Raw genomic sequence first — 19,581 nt, forward strand, 5'->3', positions numbered from 1 at the left:
ATTTTAATATTTTCTTTAATGATATATCAATTTAAAAAACAAGAGTTACATTTTTTGTATCTTGGAAAAAAATATAATATTATAATAATAAGATAAATATACTAAATTAAAAAATGAATTTACCATCTTTTCCCCACGAAATAATAGGTCGAGGAAATCCATCCACACGGCAAGTTAAATTTACTGTACGACCTTCGGTAATTTCTTGATCTCGAGGTCTTTCCAGAAAAGTGGGTAATACTATTAAATAAATATATTATGTTTAACATTCTTTTTTTACAATATTAAATTGATTAATTAAAATAAATTTTAATTGATGAAAAACTGACATTTTGTACATTTCCAGCAATGTCTTATGAAAAGTAAAGGAAATGTATAAAAGTCAGTTTTTCTCAATTATACAGTAGTTCCAGCTTTAAGGAATATTAATGTTTTATATGTTAAAATAAATTTTATTAAGTAAATATTAAATGGGCTAAATACTACTGTTAATTAAACCATTTGTTTATTATTATTTGTAAATTCAATCTTTCACTTTAAAAACTATTATAAAATTATTTTATACCTAATATTGTAAGCTGAGCTGAAGAAGATATTTTTGTCAACTGATTTGATGCAATGCAATTATAGATTCCAGCATCTCTTTTTTCAACATTTTCTATTGTTAATGTTCCTTTTTGTGAAATGTGATGTCTAGAAGTTAACGACAATAATAAATTATTATGGGTCCAATTAATTGTTGGTGGTGGAGTACTAACTGCTTTACATGGCAAAACAGCTATCGATCCTAACTGGATTCTAAGATTGGAAGGAGTTTCCACAAAATGAAGTTTAGCTATTAAAATTTAAAATATTAATTATTGTGTAGATAAAATGTAAGGAAAAAAATCTAATGATAAACCTTTATTAGTGTAATATTGCATTTTTGCAGCTCTAGATTTCACTTCACCAGCTAAATTTTTTGCTTTACATTCATAAACACCTTCATGATAGTCTTGAGCTTCAGGTATCATTAAAGTTCCATCACTTAAAATACTGTATCGATGTTCATCTTCTGGAATTATTTCATTGCTATATGTAATATATTACAATTAGATTATTTCTGTAAAAGAAATCTATATTTGTAAAATTAAATTTAAAATATTACATGTATTGACATAACCGATTATTTATGTCATTCACACGAGAACAATATAACTTTCGAATACCGAAATATTTAGTTTATACTAATAATCTCTTAAACAAATTGAATATATTTTAGAATAGATTAAATAGCAATATTTTGCTTTTATGTTTCTAAAGTTAAAAATGTAAACAGCTGAATGATCACGCAAAAAATAATCAACAGAGTAAAGAAATAATTTCACATTCAACCTCTTTTCTAATATAAGCACATTATTAATAAAATCTTTTAACTGGAATAAATGAAAAAGTAAAAAGTTCCACCATGTTCCAGCAAAATTTTTTTCATTTTCTAATGTTTTTGGCTATCTATATATATTCGTTCCAGATGATGGCTGCATAGAAAGCCATCATCTGGAATGAACATATAATAGAATAGTTTTTAAAATTTAAATTCGACAATGTACCAAATATGGATCAATCTAATAAGCACATTAATCAATATTCATACTGTTCACTTCTTATTAAGATATCAATGTTATTTTTGTTTTGTTTTCTGTTTGATTTAGTCATCCCAGATTGTCAATAGATAATTTTTGGTGTAAATTATTTGATATTGGTAAGTTTAAAAGTTTATAACTTTTAAACTTACCAATACCAATTATAAAGCTATTGATAATTTAATCCCTTTAATATTTCTATTATTTCAATTAGCCTTTTTCAAAGGTTAATATTTATACTAGTAATCTCATTCCTCAGGATAGTCATATTTTGGAAAGTACTGAAGAGGAGAAAAGTTTCCAACTGCATCTACAGCATTAATGAAATAATAATGGTCTGACAAGGCAAGCACGGTGTGGATTAATATTCCCCATCCTAAAAAAATAATTTGCAATCTCATTCTTGTTAATTTCTCATAAAGTTTTATTATTATTAATTATTAATAATTTAAATATAATAATTTCACATCAAAAATAATACAGATAAATAAAATATGTATAAAAAATAATTTCAAAGGAATCAGGGATTAATTTTTATACATATTGGTATTAGAGAACAGCTATTATTCTGTTAAATGTTGAGTAATACAGTTCTGCATTTGTCTACAGTTCTCTCTATTCATGTATGAATGTCATCCTTAAATTTTGGATATGCGTAATTATTAAAACCAAGCCAAAAGTATAAATGATATTGTTCTTTACTTTTTATATAAAAGATATATGGCAAAGCCAAATGAGCAAACTAGGCCACTCCCACATAATAATGAAAAAATATCCAATGATTAAAACTAAAGAATTAGCCATACAATCCAAATATAAATAAATCTACCATGTTTTATCAGTTAATAATATCTAACTATTATCCAATAACAATATTAAGAAAAACATTTCCATGAAGTATTGCCAAATTCTTTTTGAATCACTTTATATGTTTCTGATATTACCAAGTTTGAAACAAAACTATTGCATGACACTATTCAAAAGGTCTTTCTGTGACAGTGGTAAAAAAAATCTCAAAACACAAGAAACATCATAACACCACATAACTTAGTATTTTATCTTAAAGAATAAACTATAACAACTACAACAAAAAATACTTAATTATAAAGGCATAATAATTTTTTAATCTTAAATAATTTACTGGAGACAATAAGTATAAGATACTTCCAAGTTTGTCATATTATTTTAATTTATAGTTAAAATAATCACCTTCCTTACTTGTTATGCAACCATACAATATCAGGTTTGGGATCACCATCTGCTTTACAATTAAAATAAGCTGTACCACCAAATGACACATCCACATCGTGAGGTTCTTCGGTTAATTTTGGCATTTCTAAAAATAAAATTACATTTTATAATATACTCAAATAGACTTATAATGTATATAATTATTTCATTGGTAATAAACAGATGTATCCTCCATCAGCAGTTTAGATAAGCTGACTCAAACTAAAACACCATTATTGAAAACTGAGTTCACTAGCCTCTTTGTTAAGATTACTTAATTACTAACTGCAAGTATACAATTTTTAATATTGCACAAGTTTTGAAAATATTTTACAAATTTTAAATTATATATCAATAAAATACATAATAATGACAAAATTATTATTTATATATCTGGTAATTTCATTATTGACATTAATAAATATAATCATCAGTTATGTAAATGAAATAATTCAAACATTGAATGGATTCATTTACAAATTTGATGATTGCTTCAAGAAAGTCAAAAATGCTTCTGTAAAAATAAAATTTTTAACTGTCTTAATCTAATAGTGTCTTTGTCTCGTTTAATTCATATTTATATTATGTTAGCAGTTATTTTATTTATAATTTTACAATTATTCTTTGTTAAACTTACTGCATCTAAAATCATCACTGTCAAGAGCCATAATAGATTTTCCTTGAAGAGGGCTTGGAAATTCACATGTAGCTGCAGCTTGAGTAGTTGATTGTTTATCTTTAAGCATTTTTGCTAACCAGAACAATTCACAATCACATATTAATGCATTAGAATCCAATCGTCTGAAATAATTATTCCAAAAAATTTATACAATTATTAAAAATTTTTGAAATGAAATATAATTTAAAAAAATCAAAACTTACAATCGTCTTAATGAGTCTAATTTCCGGAATACTCCAGGAGGAATTCTAGAAAGTTTATTATTATGCAAAAAGCTAAAAAATAAAATTTGTATGTTAAATTTGTACCCACTAAAATAAAATAGAAGAATAATTCATGTTACTTTATTTCCAAAAACTATTTGCATATTTTACTATAGTTATCATACAATATGTAATTTTTATTAAATAAATTCTATATTAAGCACTCGTCATTAAGTTTGGCCAAATAATATAATTAAAATACGTAAAGTTTGGTCAATTAAACATATATGCAAATGTTAATATTAGTGAACAAGTTCTTAATTAATAACTTTATAATCGAGCAGAACTTTATTTTCTACAATCTAAACGATCGGAATAAAATAAAGTTTTATCGGATTATAAAAATATTTCGGGTTCGTTTGTAACTCGATTTCAAATTTGATTCTTAAAATTTATTAATATTAATGAAAACAAGTATTACTTTTTAAAAATACATTGTGTAGTACAAAATGGTATAAAACCATTTTTACTTTCTTTTTCATAATTGAAAATAAATTATTCTCTTCTTAGCAATAATTTTAAAAGTCCGAATTAATGTTAATAGATATACGTATATATTTGTATTAAAAATAAATGTAACGATAAAATCTTACTTTAAAATTATCTAAGTAAATATTTATAAAAACTTCCATAGGGCACTTAAAAATTCATATATTTAAAATGTTTATATCAGTAGTACTCCTATTTTAAAAGTTTCTTTATATTATATAATGTAAAGAACAATACTTACAGTCTTTCTAAAGCTGGAAGATCAGCAAATGTTTCAGTTTGTATCTTTTCTATCTTATTGAAGTGGATGTACCTAAAATATCAATTTAGAACTTAAGTTAATGTATATATATTTTAAGTGCTTTTTAAAAAGATTTCATACGATATGTATATCAATTTTTAAAGTGTTTCAAATATGTAAAGTTACTTCACTTTTCAATTAAAATTATCAATTCTTAACAATTTTATCTTTTCCTAAACTGTGAATTATTACTACAATAGTTTCTAATTTATAATTTTATAAATACAACTTTAATTTTTAACCAATTATTATATTTATTATTATTATGTGTAATTGCATATTTATATATTAAGTTTAATTTTAAAAGTATTTTTAAAACAAATTTTTAAGTAATTAAAAATAACCATTTAATATATATTGTAAGTATTATTTTGTGTATATTATTAAACTTTGATCTATAAATAAATTAAATGTCATTTAATTTAATAATTTAATTACATTAGACTGTAGGGAAATCTGTATTCTTCCTATTAATGTCTTTATCATAATATTGTTTTTTAAACTTAATAATTTATGAACTATTTGTTAGAAACTAGTACAAAAATTTATTACAGAAAAATATTTAAGAAAATATACACAGAAAATTCAGTTATCCAAATTGCAATTATCTGAAATTCTGGTTTATCCAGATCCAGAAAAGTTACAGTGATGTTTTTAATTTTTTACATTTTATTTAATTTATTTTTTATTTTTATTGAAAGTTTAACACTGGAAGATGTTTAATGTTTATAAGAGGGGTCGGTGATGTGGTATTTCCGACGCACTCTCTAGAACCATAGTTAGTTTTTTAAATTTTTATTGTGCCTTAGTAACAAAAAGATTGCTAACCCATTCTATAAAATGGCTTGGCTTGTATTAAATTGTGATAAATAGAGTCTTGAGTCATTGAAATATTGTAGCCGTTACAATATTATACGATATCATTCTATACATAATATTTTTCAATAAAACCTTAAATATTATTTTTATTTAGTACTGCGAGCATATATTTCTTTAATGCCAATAACTTAAATTTTCTAAAATTCTACATCATCCAGCTTTTCATTTATCTAAATTGGATCTATTTCTATCAAATTTACATAAGCAAGTTTCCATTAATTATTTAGAAATTTACGTATCAAAAATTCTCAAATTTCAAATTAGGAACATCAACATCCAAAACCAGTTAGTTATATATTAAAGCCAAACAATGGCCAGATTATATCAGACTATATTACTACTACTGTTAATTATTACTAATTGTTACTATTAGCCTAATATAATCCAGCATTCATTTGGCTTTCATTGAAATTTGTTTTTATTTTTGCTAATGAAATGAATTTCAAAAGTTGTTATAACATAATTTAAAATATTTACATAATTTTCATTATTTATTATATTTTCTTATATCATACTAAATAATAATTGTGTTATTAATACTATTGGTTATTAGTACTTCAGCTGAACCATTCAGTTTATAATTAATAAACAATTACCAGTCTATTTAAATATATACGCAAACATATTTTCAATTTTAAATTCAGATTCATATAAATGATTATGTAAAATCTGCATTGAAATTCAATTAACACTTTTTACAGTAAATTTAATTATTATTATTGTTCTTTTCATAATATACTGCAAATTCTGTGTATTGTAATCATGGATAATTTTATCAGTGAGTTGATGGTATCGAAAGTACATATATTACAATATAATTACAATTAAAACTTTGCTTCTTATAATCACAATTTGGTTATTTTTATTGTTATCTTTGGCTAAATAGGCTTTTTTTAAGCTAGAAGCTTCAACGTGTGGCTGATAACACATAATCATTGTCAGTCATTGTTTTCAATCTTAATCAGCGCTTAATATTTTAAATGTTAATTGTTTTAATTGTTATTTATTTGCAATAAAATAGTTTGAATTGTTGGTATTATGTTAGATGTTGGTAGCAGACAAACAATACTAGATGAATTATTATGTTATAAAATTCTTTTTAAAATATTGTGATTATATATACATAAATATATATTTGAACAAATATATAAATGAAAAACCAAAAATTTGGAATTTTGGAATTCTGTAGTTTGAATCTGAAACAGGTTTATAAAATAAACTGAAAATATTTGTTCTGCAAACACCCTTTGCTAAAAAAGTGTGTATGGTGTTCATTTTATTACAAGTTATCTATTCCAGTTTTAATTTTGGACTTTATTTTTATATCATTATATATTTTTTCATAATTCTTAGTTAGGTTTTACTTTTTGCCAATTTTAAATTCCTCATTTAAAAATGTAATCTATTTAGGATGCACTGTTTCATAAGCCATGTGACTTGTGATAGGACACAGCACAGAGAGAGAATTCCAGAAACACAATAAGCACGAGCTGGAGTTGAAGTTAAAAAGTAGGGTCTTTTAACTTCAACACTATATTTAGCTAATTTATTTAAAGAAAAAACTTACTTACAATTGTTCTAATTTGTGAAGACCTTTAAATGCGTCGGCTTCTATTAATCGTATTCTGTTTTTATATAAATATCTGAAATTTTTTAATAGGAAAAAAATAAGAATTGAAAGACTACAATTTACAAATTTAAAATTTTAATTTGTTATATTATGACCTATACTATACTATGATTTGTTATATTATTTATACATACTATAAGACAATAATATAACAAATTAAAGACTTGTTATATTATTGTCTTCATTCCATATCATTTACAAAGATAACATATCTAAATTAAAGTTATCATCATCTGATATTAAGAATAAAACTTTACTATAAAAAAAAATTCCCAAAAAACTAAATGAAAAAAAATTGTGTTTTTGATTGAATTTTTAAATAAAAGCTTAACTGAGCAGCATTCTTTTGTTAATTATATATAATATATATGAGTTATTGAATCTCTTTATATCATACAACCTCTATTCATCAAATTAATATTTTGATCCCAGATTAACACCTTTCAATGCTAATTTCATAGTTTATCTAAAGAAACAAATGTATCTTGTCCAACCGAACATTCCGGTGTATCAACTCTTGGCATAAACAAATTACAAAACTTAAAAAATGCAAATGTTGTTTTATTGTATTCTCAATAAACCTGCTAAAATTAAGAATTTTTATTTCTAAGTGAATGCTGTCACCACTTACATTCTTGATATTTATCCATAATAAATTGAAAAAAAGGAATAAAAGAACTGTTTGATAAATATATGATAATCCAAAAAATATTAAATACTCAAAATATTTAGAGCATTGTATGATGTTTGATTAAGCAATTTTTGCATTGTTTATATTAGGGTACATCAATATAATTTAATCACAAGGAAGACTACTGCCTTTTAAGGTCATTATATCACAATAAATATCAAAACAAGTTTTAAATGATTTTTTATTTTGCTTTATTTTTTGAATTAGAAGACTCTGTTGTTATGGTATTATATAGAGTTAAAGGTTTATACAACAACAAGATACCCAAAAATCTGTGCAGTCATCCGAATCTGTTATCTGAATGTTTACATTTAAATGTTTCTTTATTAAATTAACAAGCATTCATTTCGGAGATATGGATATATCAAAGAAAAGACAGATGTTATCAACAATGTTAAATTAAATGTTTTTAAGGCACTAGATAATGAAAAAGAAAGATAGATGTAACATGTTGGAATATCACCTCTGACACTTAAATTTTGTAGAAATGCAGAATAACTTTGTCCTGGTCAGAAACAATATCACAAAGTAAAAATAAAGAGCCAAGTAAACTTGTGTTTGAGTGATTGAATAACCAGAGTTAAAACGCTTCTGGTTTGAGGACTGATCTTGCAGAAAAAAGACATGGATTTGTACTCTCACTTTAATTGACAAAATTTTCATGCTTCCAAAGACTGGTTAAAAAGTTCAAACTTAACAGCATTAAAAATGTCAGGAGAGGAAACATCTGTATTCTAGATGAGAGGCAAATAACATTAAAAGAATTTATACATAGATATGATGCTAAGGATACGAGTTATTTAATGCAGATGAATCTGGTTTCTTAATTTACTACAAGATAAGACAGATTCGGTGAAAGATTCTTGCCACGGTGAAAAAAGCAAAGAAAGATGTAAAATTACTACTTTCCTGCTTGTTATATGTAACGGAGACAATCGGTCAAAATACGAGCCTCGAAATTTTTACATTTTTGGATTTGGCACCTCGAAATGCCAAGAAATGCAAAAAAGTTTGAGGGTTTTTTCTATATGTATAGATGTTAGCATGAGTGAGAGGCACAATTTTGTTTTCCCAATTTGAAGCTTAACACCTGTGCCTTTTCTCAAAAATTTCTGAAATTTTGCAAAGAGGTTTGTGTATTAAGGGGCTTGATTCTGTTAAATTTTGGTGGTTAAAAATCAAGAGGTTGGGGAAATAAAGTGGGGTCACTTGTCATATCTTGAATGGGATCAGACTTAATGAAGATTTTACTCTATAGACATTTACAATTTGTTATAAAACTTGTCTCTACCCTCAAAATTAAGCTTCTTGCCATTAAGCTTGCATTAATAATAAAAAGGATTTTTTAATGAAATGTCATAATAAATAACACCATATACAATTTTAAAGTATTTTGCTAGTAAAGTTACATAAGAAAATCCAGTGAGTTATGCAACTCACTGGATTTTCTTCTGTAGTAATGCATGCTTTAAAAATATTAAAAAATTACCTTCCATGTACAGAAATTCAAAAATTCATGGATAACCATGTCCAATTTTAGAAATCAGCAGGTTATGCTTTATTCAAAGATGATATAAGAAACAGGAAAATTATTTTGTTTTCGGACAGATGCATTGCTCATAACTACACAGGAATAACACTTAAAAATATAAAAATTGTGTTGTTTCCACCCAACAGCACAAGTAAATTAAATCTAGTGGACCAAGAAATTATGTCTGTCATTAAAATGATATATGGATATGAACTGATTCAATATTTATTAAAGCATTTTGATAGTTCTATTTTATTTTGATATTTTAATATAATCTTTTGCAAGCTATGCATAAGATCTGTTCATGCTGAAATAAAATAAGTAAAAATGCTATTTCAAAATATTTTTTAAAGGAGGGTTTTTATAGGAATCCATATTGATGCTGACAATGATAATGTTACAAGTAGTGAATCCAAAAAATTGGATCAAATAAAAATTACCTTAAAGTACAGACATCATTTGATGATCTTGTTATAGCTGATAAAGCCTCAATTACTTGTGCTCCTGATAAGGATGTAAAGAAAAATGTTAATCACAAACTTCTGAAAATCATGAAATTGTATAAACACAATATCCAAAAAACTGGACAAACAAGTAAAAATCCAACCGAATTGGAAATAAAGAGATGAAGGATTGCCAAGCGATCAATTAATTACACTACATAGTGTTTAAAAAATAAAGTAAAAATCCACTTTTCTTAATTCCAGCAAATTAATTTAATGACAAAGATGATTTTCAATCAGGATCAACCGATCTTTGTGGGTTGCTATAAGAACAGGAGAATTATAATACAACTACAAAACTTAAGATTTGACTAAAGAGAACACGTACGGTTTAAAGTGTGCCACACGAAGCCAAATTCAATGTAAAATTCATATCGAGATTACAATAAAATACAATAAAATAACAAAATTAATTAGATAAAATTTAAAAAACAAAATAAAATTATGATGCACGCCAATCATCACCTTACATTCTAGTTATTACAAAAAGTGACCAACGAAGATCTATCAGTCTAGATCAGTGGTTCCCAACCGGTGTTCCGCGGAACACCGGTGTTCCGTAAGCATCTCCCAAGTGTTCCGCAGATTTAGTCACAAATCGGAAAGTGTACAATCGTATTCGAGCTGCCAAATATCAAAAAATTAAAATCATAAAATTTTCATAACCTTAAATATATATGTACGACTCGTACTTACGGAGTGTACTACTGTTTCGAATAAGATAAAGGCAACGATAAAAACTGAATGAAATATGTAAAAAACATCAGGCACAAGTTTCCCATTAAAGTTATTTAGGTATATTTTTTCCTGTCTTAGAATTGGCATTAATAATATGAGTAGAGATTTTGAATTATAACTGCTCAATTCTAATAAAATAACTGATGACAAGCTTATGTATTTCATATTAACTTAAGTAAGTGTTCCGCTAAAGAAAATTGCTCACAAAAGTGTTCCGCATCCTAGAAAAGGTTGGGAATCACTGGTCTAGATGAAAAACCTTTTGTCATTAAACTGAATTTGGTAGAATTACAAAAGGCAGTTTCTTTTTATTACACAAAACCAAAATAGTAGTAAAGGACAAAGACGAAGAAGAAACGGAGAGACTCCCACCTAAAATCCGAGGTAAAATCCATATTTAAAAGTTAGGTTAACGTTACCCTCGGTGCCGAGACGGCGGCCGGCCGGTCTCAGATTCCGGCAAGGAAACGGCGGGACGCACGTTCTAACCTAACCTAACCTATTCTAATAAATTACCATAATTATTAGCAACCAAATTATTAGAATAGGTTAGGTTAGGTTAGAACGTGCATCCCACCGTTTCCTTGCCGGAATCGGAGACGAGCCGCCATCTCGGCACCGAGGGTAACGTTAACCAAAAGTTATAGTCCGGGCAATTCGACTATATTTTATTGTAGACAGTAGTACGTCACATAGAGTAATTTGAGGGGATATATCTCACAAAGGGTCACACGCAACGGCGTGATTCCTTTGACTTTTTTGTTCCTACCAGTATGGTCTACAGCTCTGTTAAGGTCCCAACCGTCTGATTCGGAGCTCGAACTGAGCCGTTTTAATACGATAATAATTTAAATCAAATATCGAATGACTCTAGTTCCGAACTCGGTGAAGAAAACGTGTGTATTATCGAAACAGGCGATAGATTATGTCAAATAGAAGGTCCTGATTACGATGCCGGCGAAAAACACTTTTAGCGGAAGCTGAAGAGGAAGTAATGGCTATCCGTTAAAAACACGTTCTTCTAAAAATAAACGTCGATTCGTTACGTATCTCGTTTACAATAAATAACTATCGAATCGTAGCGCGTCAAACATTCGTCCACTTTAAATGTCCAGTACTTTCGTCATTTTTCGTCACCGAAATTTCGCACCTTCGTGACGTCCCGATTTTCTTCGTCGTCTCCGTCGTAATCGGGCATTCATTTTTACGAAAAACGAAAGTACAGTAGTGAACCGAAAATCGGAATCAATTGGGGACTGGGGTTGTTCAGATTAGGGATTTGTTCCGATTACGGATTATGTACGAAAAAATATATTAACCCATCCGATGTTCAAATTTTTCTCCGTTGCGTGTCGCTTCGTGTTGAATTTTCGTCGATTTTAAGCCTAACGAAAATTTTTATAATAATCATCGAGGCTATCGTATCGTTAAAAATTATTTCTGCATTTTGTACAAACAAAATAAATATATTGAAGAATATAAAAACACGAAAATTATACTTTAGAAGTTAATTTAGTATCAAAAACGTTCGATTCGGCACGACACAGTCCGACCGAAAATCGTGCCGATTACCGGGGTTCCGATTTACGAGTCTCTATTGTATTTCTTAAGTGACAATAGTCAGTTTTTTTACATGAATTTTCTGACCGATTTTTACGTATTCAAACTTTTATTTTTGTCGTCCAAAATCGTGAAAATTGTCTTGCCTTTAAAGTAAGATAATTGTAATTATTAGGTACTCCCTTTTATAGACATTTTTCTAAGATCATACTTTTATCGCATCTCTCCTAATACGATAGATTTTGAAAATCTACTACATAAAGATTTTAATCGTTTTACATTTTTATATGTAAAACGATTTGTAAGGTACTCTTAAGACAATTGAAGTAATTGTCTTATGTGAATTAAATATTTAATTCAAATTTATTTAAATTATTTTGAATGCATTTGCATTTTATTATAATTTGGTCACTTTTCCTGCCACAAATTTTTTTTATACAATTGTATTTGTTGTTGGCAACATATTTCAAAGTTAGAGACTATACATTAGGTTGAATTGTCGGTATTAAACCATTTAAGCAGAAGTTACTAGTGTTTTGGTCGAATTGCGAATTTATTTCATCTATTAATATATTGAAATAATAGTAAATACGATACGACAAATGTATTAAAACAATAACAAATTGCCGTTTATATAAAGAAACTTCGTTATTCTATAGTGGGAGTAACCGCCAACCATCTTTACCAGCCCGGGCTTTAAATACCACTATTATTTTTGTTCATTTCTTTCTTCGATAAATACATCGGAATTGCCATTCGCAATTACAAATTTAAGACGGGATGAGGTATAAAATTTGCAAAATGTATATTTTGAACATTTCACAACTGCAACGAAAGAATAGTTATTATAAAAATGAAAAATGTTTCAAATAAATACAATATAAATGACTAGCCAGATCTGTTCTAGAATATTTAATCGCATTTCTTACCGTTTCTTTCATTTATTTATATGCATTTAACCGCTAGAATTTATTAATTTTGTGTTTTGGGTCTACGCTTTAATAGTGATGTATTTTCTATTACCGACAGTTAAATAATCCCTTTTTATATTAATTTTTTGCCAAGGAGTAATTTTCTTGGTGCTCGACCGGGATGTTACCGAACACCCTCCACTGCCTACAACAAATCGCGGATGAAGTTAACTTCGGGATGATATACGACGTAGGTTATTTGACATTTAATTTATTTTCTTTTCTTTTGTATATAAAATTCGACCGCTGCGCTTAAATTTCCTTTAGGAGTCGAATTTGGAGAGTTGCGAAATATAATTCCGAAAGAAATATTTTATAGGCTTTTTTATACGGGATATTTATTCTGGAGATTTGTTGTCTGTCATTTCCTCGTTAACCATTTGTAATTTCAACAACCGGTTATATTTTCTCAGATACTTGATTTTCATTGCGATAATTTAACCACAATGCAGCATTGATGACACTAATCCAGCTGTGTAATTTCAAATGCTGCTATTAAACTGTCTTAGATTTTCAAATAAATAATAGTCATTATTTATTTCATCTGTAACACTAATACGTGTTTGGAATAACCGATGAATAAATAAAAACGCATATTTTCTCAACCCACGGCACGAATTCTTTAGTAAGGATATTATTTAAAACTTATCTATACAGATTCGGTCTTCGAACACCGATTTAAACTGCATCCTGTCCGAGCGAGAATACAACTAAACCGAAATATTTATAGTATATATTATTTTAAAATATTAAATTTACCCAATGAACGTACACTTAAAGCTTAAAAGTTCGTTGTACTGTACTTATAGAAAATAATAATAATAGTTGGCTTAAGTGAAACTAAATTATTTATTACAGTAGTAATCTTATCTAATTATATTGTAATGTAGTTAAATTAAATAACGAGCGAATGGTCAATTTTGACGGCTTAAATTACCGACGATTATATTTTTATCAATTACAATTTAAATGCGTGACACGTTCGATTCAAATTTTATTAGTAACTTATTTGCCCTCCTTTGATAGGTGAAAAGTAACAATAGAAACTGTCGCGTCGACGTTAATACGTCTAAAAAATTATTCCGAATCACTTATATTGTATTATCGTCGGCCTTGATTTATAGATTGTCAGCACTTTGCGTGTGACGTAAGTGTAAGTAAATACGACCGATAACTTAATGGTGGTGCGAATAGACCTAAATGTCATCGATCATATTACGTTAGCATAGACAGTAACTCTTATTAATCGAGATAGATTTTTCGTCTTTAAATTTCAATAAATAAATACTTACAAATATCTCAATTCTTTCAAACCGTTAAAAGCTTCGTTTTCTATTTTTGTTATGTGATTGTTGTTCAGTAATCTAAAATAGAAAACAGATAAAAGTAAACAAAACTTATTATATAAATTAACAATGTTTTAAAGTATACAGAAATAGTTTAATAATTCCTATTTTCCTGTTCTGCACTACCGTCGCGTCCCCGTCCGTCCGTCTCGACTTCCCTTAATCCGGAGGACGGAGTTAGACGAAATCCGAGATAAGATATGGAAAACATAGGAGCGGGAGGCCCCGATTAACTATATAAGAACTTTCGACGTAAACCGGAAATCACGTTATTTCAATTCAAAAATGTTCCCCCGTAAGGCGTTACGTAGACGACCGGCACCACTCTATCGTTAAAGGAAAGTACGACGTACGGGGGCAAGCCGATACCAATTTGAGGTGGAGAGCGTATATTTGAATTTGAATAAATTAAAAATCGAAACTCGGCATAGTGACCGCGTCGCAATAAATAATTGGTGGTTATTTTAGTTAAATATTTATTGTATATAATTTTGACCAAAAAGTATACCAAATGATTATTATTATAAATCGTAACAATAACGAAACAAAATTCTAATAAATTTGACGAAAGCCGCTACTTTATAGTCATTCGATATCGAAAGACTACTTAAAGCAATTTATTCGATTCTCAAGTAAATCAAAAGATTCATTTTGGATTTATTTAAGATCGTTCAATTAAAGTAAATAATTGCCATTTGAGACGAAATATCATTTAACGAAATAAATATATCTGTAAATATAGTTAATAAAAACTGTATATGATTTAAGTACATATTCTCCGTTTGGGGATTTACGTGACGTTTAGATCACGTTGGTCGATAAGTACGAATGTACTTAAGTTCTCTGATATATTACAAAAAAAATGAATAGATTATATACGGTTTAATGTTAATATAAATAAAAATAACTCGACCGTAATGAAATGTTTTGCAAATTTTATATCGAATTTGAAAAAGTTTATACTTACAATGTGTTCAAATTCTTTAATTTTTCGAAAGTATTTGGAAGAATAGCTTTGATTTTATTGAATCGTAAATCTCTGCAAAAAACAAGCAAAGGATTCGTAAAATGTTATATTTACACTGTAAAAAATGCTAATAAAATATAGATAAAAATACCAACGAAGCGTATCCAGAAATATTTTTAATATTATATTTAAGATAATTTATTAGTATTAATAAAATTAAAAATCTCTAGGTCTACGAGCGCCGACCGAAATTTTTTCATGCATTAAATCTTTGAAGAAGAATTCAATTTTCTAATTCTTTATCGTCACGCTCGTTTAGTTTTTCAATTTCAAATCGACTTAAATTAACTACAAAACTAAAAATTGTGGACGAAAATAATTTTATTAGATAAAAAATTAACTCGAGCGCAATAAATTTTTCGGAAGAATCCAAACAAAGATTAAAATTTGTTAAAAATTGAGACGAATTAAGATCGAATAAACATTTATACCGCATCGGCCGTTCACTCGATAACGACACAAAAAGTAAGCCGCATTCCCGAAAATAACTTCCAAATTACATTTTGGCGAATCGTCGACGGTAATCGGCATTTAGATGCGCATTATATGTAAATTACGTAGATTTACGATAGCATCTTCAATTCTCGGATAAAGTTAAAACAAATAAACCATTAAGCTTCGTGACAACGGACGACCATTAAGCGATAAGCTATCGACGAATTCCTTACCGTCGATCCTAAGGCAATAATCGGTGGTCGGACAATAAAGCGTAGGTCCCGATACCGAGTATCGACAGACGACCGGGGACACTCGTCCGGTCGTTACTCCCGAAGAATGCCGACTAATTTGGGCTTTCGCCTAACGGAATTTAATTAATCTCGTTCGAATGGCATCCGAAAATCGCCGAACGGATAGCGGAAAAACCCGTTTACGATATTTTATAAATTGAATTTAACCGAATAAAATTACTGTAGATTCGGGTATTAACTACTAATAAATTACGTCTGTCGAAAAGCATTTAAAGACAGTTTAATCATTTGGACGGCGGTTTCCATCCAACTTTTAAACATCTAAATGCAGACTAATAAGTTGCGTGAGAAGAAAGATTCGACAGACATTACATTTTCCAATCCGGTCGTAAGAATCCATTTGAATTCTCGCACGCCAGTTGAATAATGCACGAAAAATGGCCGATTCAAAACTTGGTCGAATTTTTGAAAGATTTATTTCGGCGACGAAACATTAATCTTCGGGTCGACGGTTTTCTACGGCTAATGAAAAATATACGATAATTCGAAAGGAAATTTGCGCGGAGAAATAATATTTTTATCTCTTAATAAACAAACTTTTATTCGAAACGAATATCTAAATATATAAAATTATTGCGAACTAGCGCATAAATAGAAGTTATTCCAGTATTACGACGAAATCCGGAGTAAAATATTTAATATGACAGAAATAATAGGCCATTAAACGATAGGTACGATTGTTCGAAACACAAAGTCTCGAATTAGAAAGCTTAGGAACAATACGTATTAAAAAAGATACGAATAATTCGTAACTACAAATACAGCAGTTATTATATATTTCTCCTCCCATCGGATCTATCCGGCTCGTTCGAACGTATTAACAATGTTAACCATTCGTTTCGAATAATCATTTTTGGAAAAAATGATAAAAACTCGTTTTAATATTTCAAAAATTAAATTTAAAAAAATTCTTACTTATATACATTTCCTAAATAAATGCATTATAAGGAACTTTTTATAAGTATAAAAAGTTTTGCGTAAGATGCGAAAAATATTTAAAATTCTTACGGAGAAAGGATATTTAATACCTACGTCCGTGTTATTCGCGTATTACATAAGCTTCCCGCGGAGAGATATAGATCTGTTATCTATTTAAACTAGAAGACGAGAGACCGCTTCGAGAATACTAAAGACGATCTATTTTTCAAATTTTATTGGCCACGTTGATAAAATGTGGCTTACGAAATTTTCCAAGGAAAATAAAATACAATGCGCTGTATATTATCCAGATTATATTCTAAGAAGAGTTTTTACATTTCTCGGCCGGAAAAAATATTTAAAAAAGATTCATCGAATAATTCAGAATATAGAATATAGAAGCGCGGCAGGTCGTTGACAGTCATCCTGTCCAAGCCTAAGGGAGAAAGGTAGACAAGTAGGCATTTAGTATTTACATAAGATATTTGCATCGAGGACAAAATATTTAATTGTATTAATTTGAATCGAATGGTTTCGTTGTTTGACTTTACAAATGTGTTGGACATATTTTATGGCTTTTTTTCTCCTATAAAACCAAACTTACGATAAACAGTTAAAAACTCTTTCTAGGCGCGTAATTAGGCGCGTAATTAATAAAAACTATATTGTTTTTAGAAAATAAAATTTAAATACGTAAATTTATATTTAAAAGACGTTTATATTCATCTATCATATTAAATTTATTAAAAAATTCCTGGAGGCCTTACTGACACACTTAAGAGCGTGTTTTGGCATTAGTTTATTCATCGTATACAATTATCGAAGAATTTCCTTCTTATCAAAACCTCGTTACGGGTCATAAACTGACAAATCTTTACTTACGAAACCAGTACTTTCGAGAAAATATACGTACGATAATATATGGGTTAACATTAAATGTCCGACATAACGGTTAATTTAAACAGAAGCAAATACTAATAAATCATTTTTATAGCTTAAGCCGACATTTTTTGAATATCGTTTATTATAAATGAAAAATGTGTTACGTACGCCTATAAAATTTGTAAGAAAACATTTTCCGTATTATTTTCGCATATATAAATAGACTTTAATACTATATTAAATGTTTTCACTCGTCTAACTTTTTCGCAAGTTTACAAAAGTTCTGCCGTCGATTTATTCCGTGAGATTTAGTCTACGGCAGTATTTCGAAACGAGAAGTCAATAAATCTCGCAGCCCTCTTCGAAGAACACGGGTAAAAAGTTTATTCGATAATTGAAAGGAACGAAAATCTACGTAACTAAATTTAGAATTTTTCTTTCGTACAGAATGATATATATCCGAATAGACTTTTATCCAACCCGCGTATGTGTTTTACTGTAATAAAAGTTAACTGTTATTAAGGGATATTGTCACGTGCGGGACGATTTAACAATTCCAAGAGCTAACAACGATAGAAAGTTAAATTTAAAATACCTTATATAGCTATTATTTTGGGATACATATCGGTAGGTGTGTTTTCACCAAATTTGGAATCTCGTAAAATTAGACGACGACAAACAAAAAGCAGCTATATAACAATACAAAATATGATTCAAAAATGTAGCGCTCCACCTCTTCAACATTTGTGGCAAACAATCCATCAGAAAGATAGAACCCCACCTCCAAAATGTAAGTAGACAATAGAAGAGTCTTCCACCTACACTCGGACTCATCCGCCCACCAGTTGTTTCAGTGAGAATTAATTTACTCCCGGCTGCGAGGTTAATTGGTTGCATTGAACGCCACGACGTTGCTCGAAATATTTTTAATAACACCGTCCACTCAACGACCGTATCGGATCTGGTTTCGCGTAGAAACGTCTTACATTTGATCGATGCGGATAATAAACTCTAAGTGAATCAAAACGGCAAAACACTAACGACGACGTAAAGGGACCAAATATTCCGAACGGCAATTAAATCGCAATTAATTAATCATCTAGAGTATTGTTGTGCAAATAACCTAGTTTAGTGAGTTTTCGTTCGAAAGAGGGGAATGACAGTTTAAGTTGATAAACAGCCAACAGACTGTCATTCGTTAGTAGAGACATTCCTCGTTCTCCTCTCACACCTGACCGATGGAATGGAAGTCATTCGTCTTATTTAGAAGACGTCACTTTCGCTTCAAACGTCACATTCTAATGAAGTCTATTCGTTTATCATTTTATTGTCAGCAAACTTGTCAGTCGAATCTAACAAGGAACTTGTTTGCGGACAATAATGTATGAATCGGAAACTAAATCAAATAGTTATTCTAGGAAAGACGAATGTCGTTATTTATTTATTATTATTATTGTGATTTATTTGAAGAAATCTAATAAAAGAATGCAAAAATATATTAAAGCTTTATTTAAAATTCCATTTCTGATAGTGGTGACAGTTTCCTCTCTATAATCGAGTCGTTCCGATCAT

At 28.6% G+C, this 19,581-nt stretch overlaps 1 protein-coding gene across 5 annotated transcripts in view; it reads right to left on the reverse strand.

Moving 5' to 3' along the window:
* Positions 1-19,581, reverse strand: part of Pxn (Peroxidasin) — a 107,196-nt gene that overhangs the window by 50,358 nt on the left and 37,257 nt on the right. For 4 of the 5 annotated variants that reach the window (XR_010881900.1, XM_067279060.1, XM_067279061.1 and 1 more), the window contains exons 2-11: positions 15,401-15,472; positions 14,380-14,451; positions 7,035-7,106; positions 4,525-4,596; positions 3,735-3,806; positions 3,490-3,653; positions 2,841-2,958; positions 902-1,071; positions 566-835; positions 124-240 (exon numbers count right to left, since the gene is read on the reverse strand). Coding sequence is in view for 4 of the 5 variants with exons in the window: in XM_067279060.1 (XP_067135161.1) it covers positions 124-240; positions 566-835; positions 902-1,071; positions 2,841-2,958; positions 3,490-3,653; positions 3,735-3,806; positions 4,525-4,596; positions 7,035-7,106; positions 14,380-14,451; positions 15,401-15,472 (1,199 nt within the window). In the remaining variant the exon portion in view is untranslated. Of the gene's footprint in view, positions 1-123; positions 241-565; positions 836-901; positions 1,072-2,831; positions 2,959-3,489; positions 3,654-3,734; positions 3,807-4,524; positions 4,597-7,034; positions 7,107-14,379; positions 14,452-15,400; positions 15,473-19,581 lie in introns of those variants that run through there. The other variant, XM_067279063.1, reaches the window with a different exon arrangement.

This window comes from Centruroides vittatus, unplaced genomic scaffold (genome assembly GCF_030686945.1).
Source record: "Centruroides vittatus isolate TY-2023 unplaced genomic scaffold, ASM3068694v2 contig_854, whole genome shotgun sequence".
NCBI lineage: Eukaryota > Metazoa > Arthropoda > Arachnida > Scorpiones > Buthidae > Centruroides > Centruroides vittatus.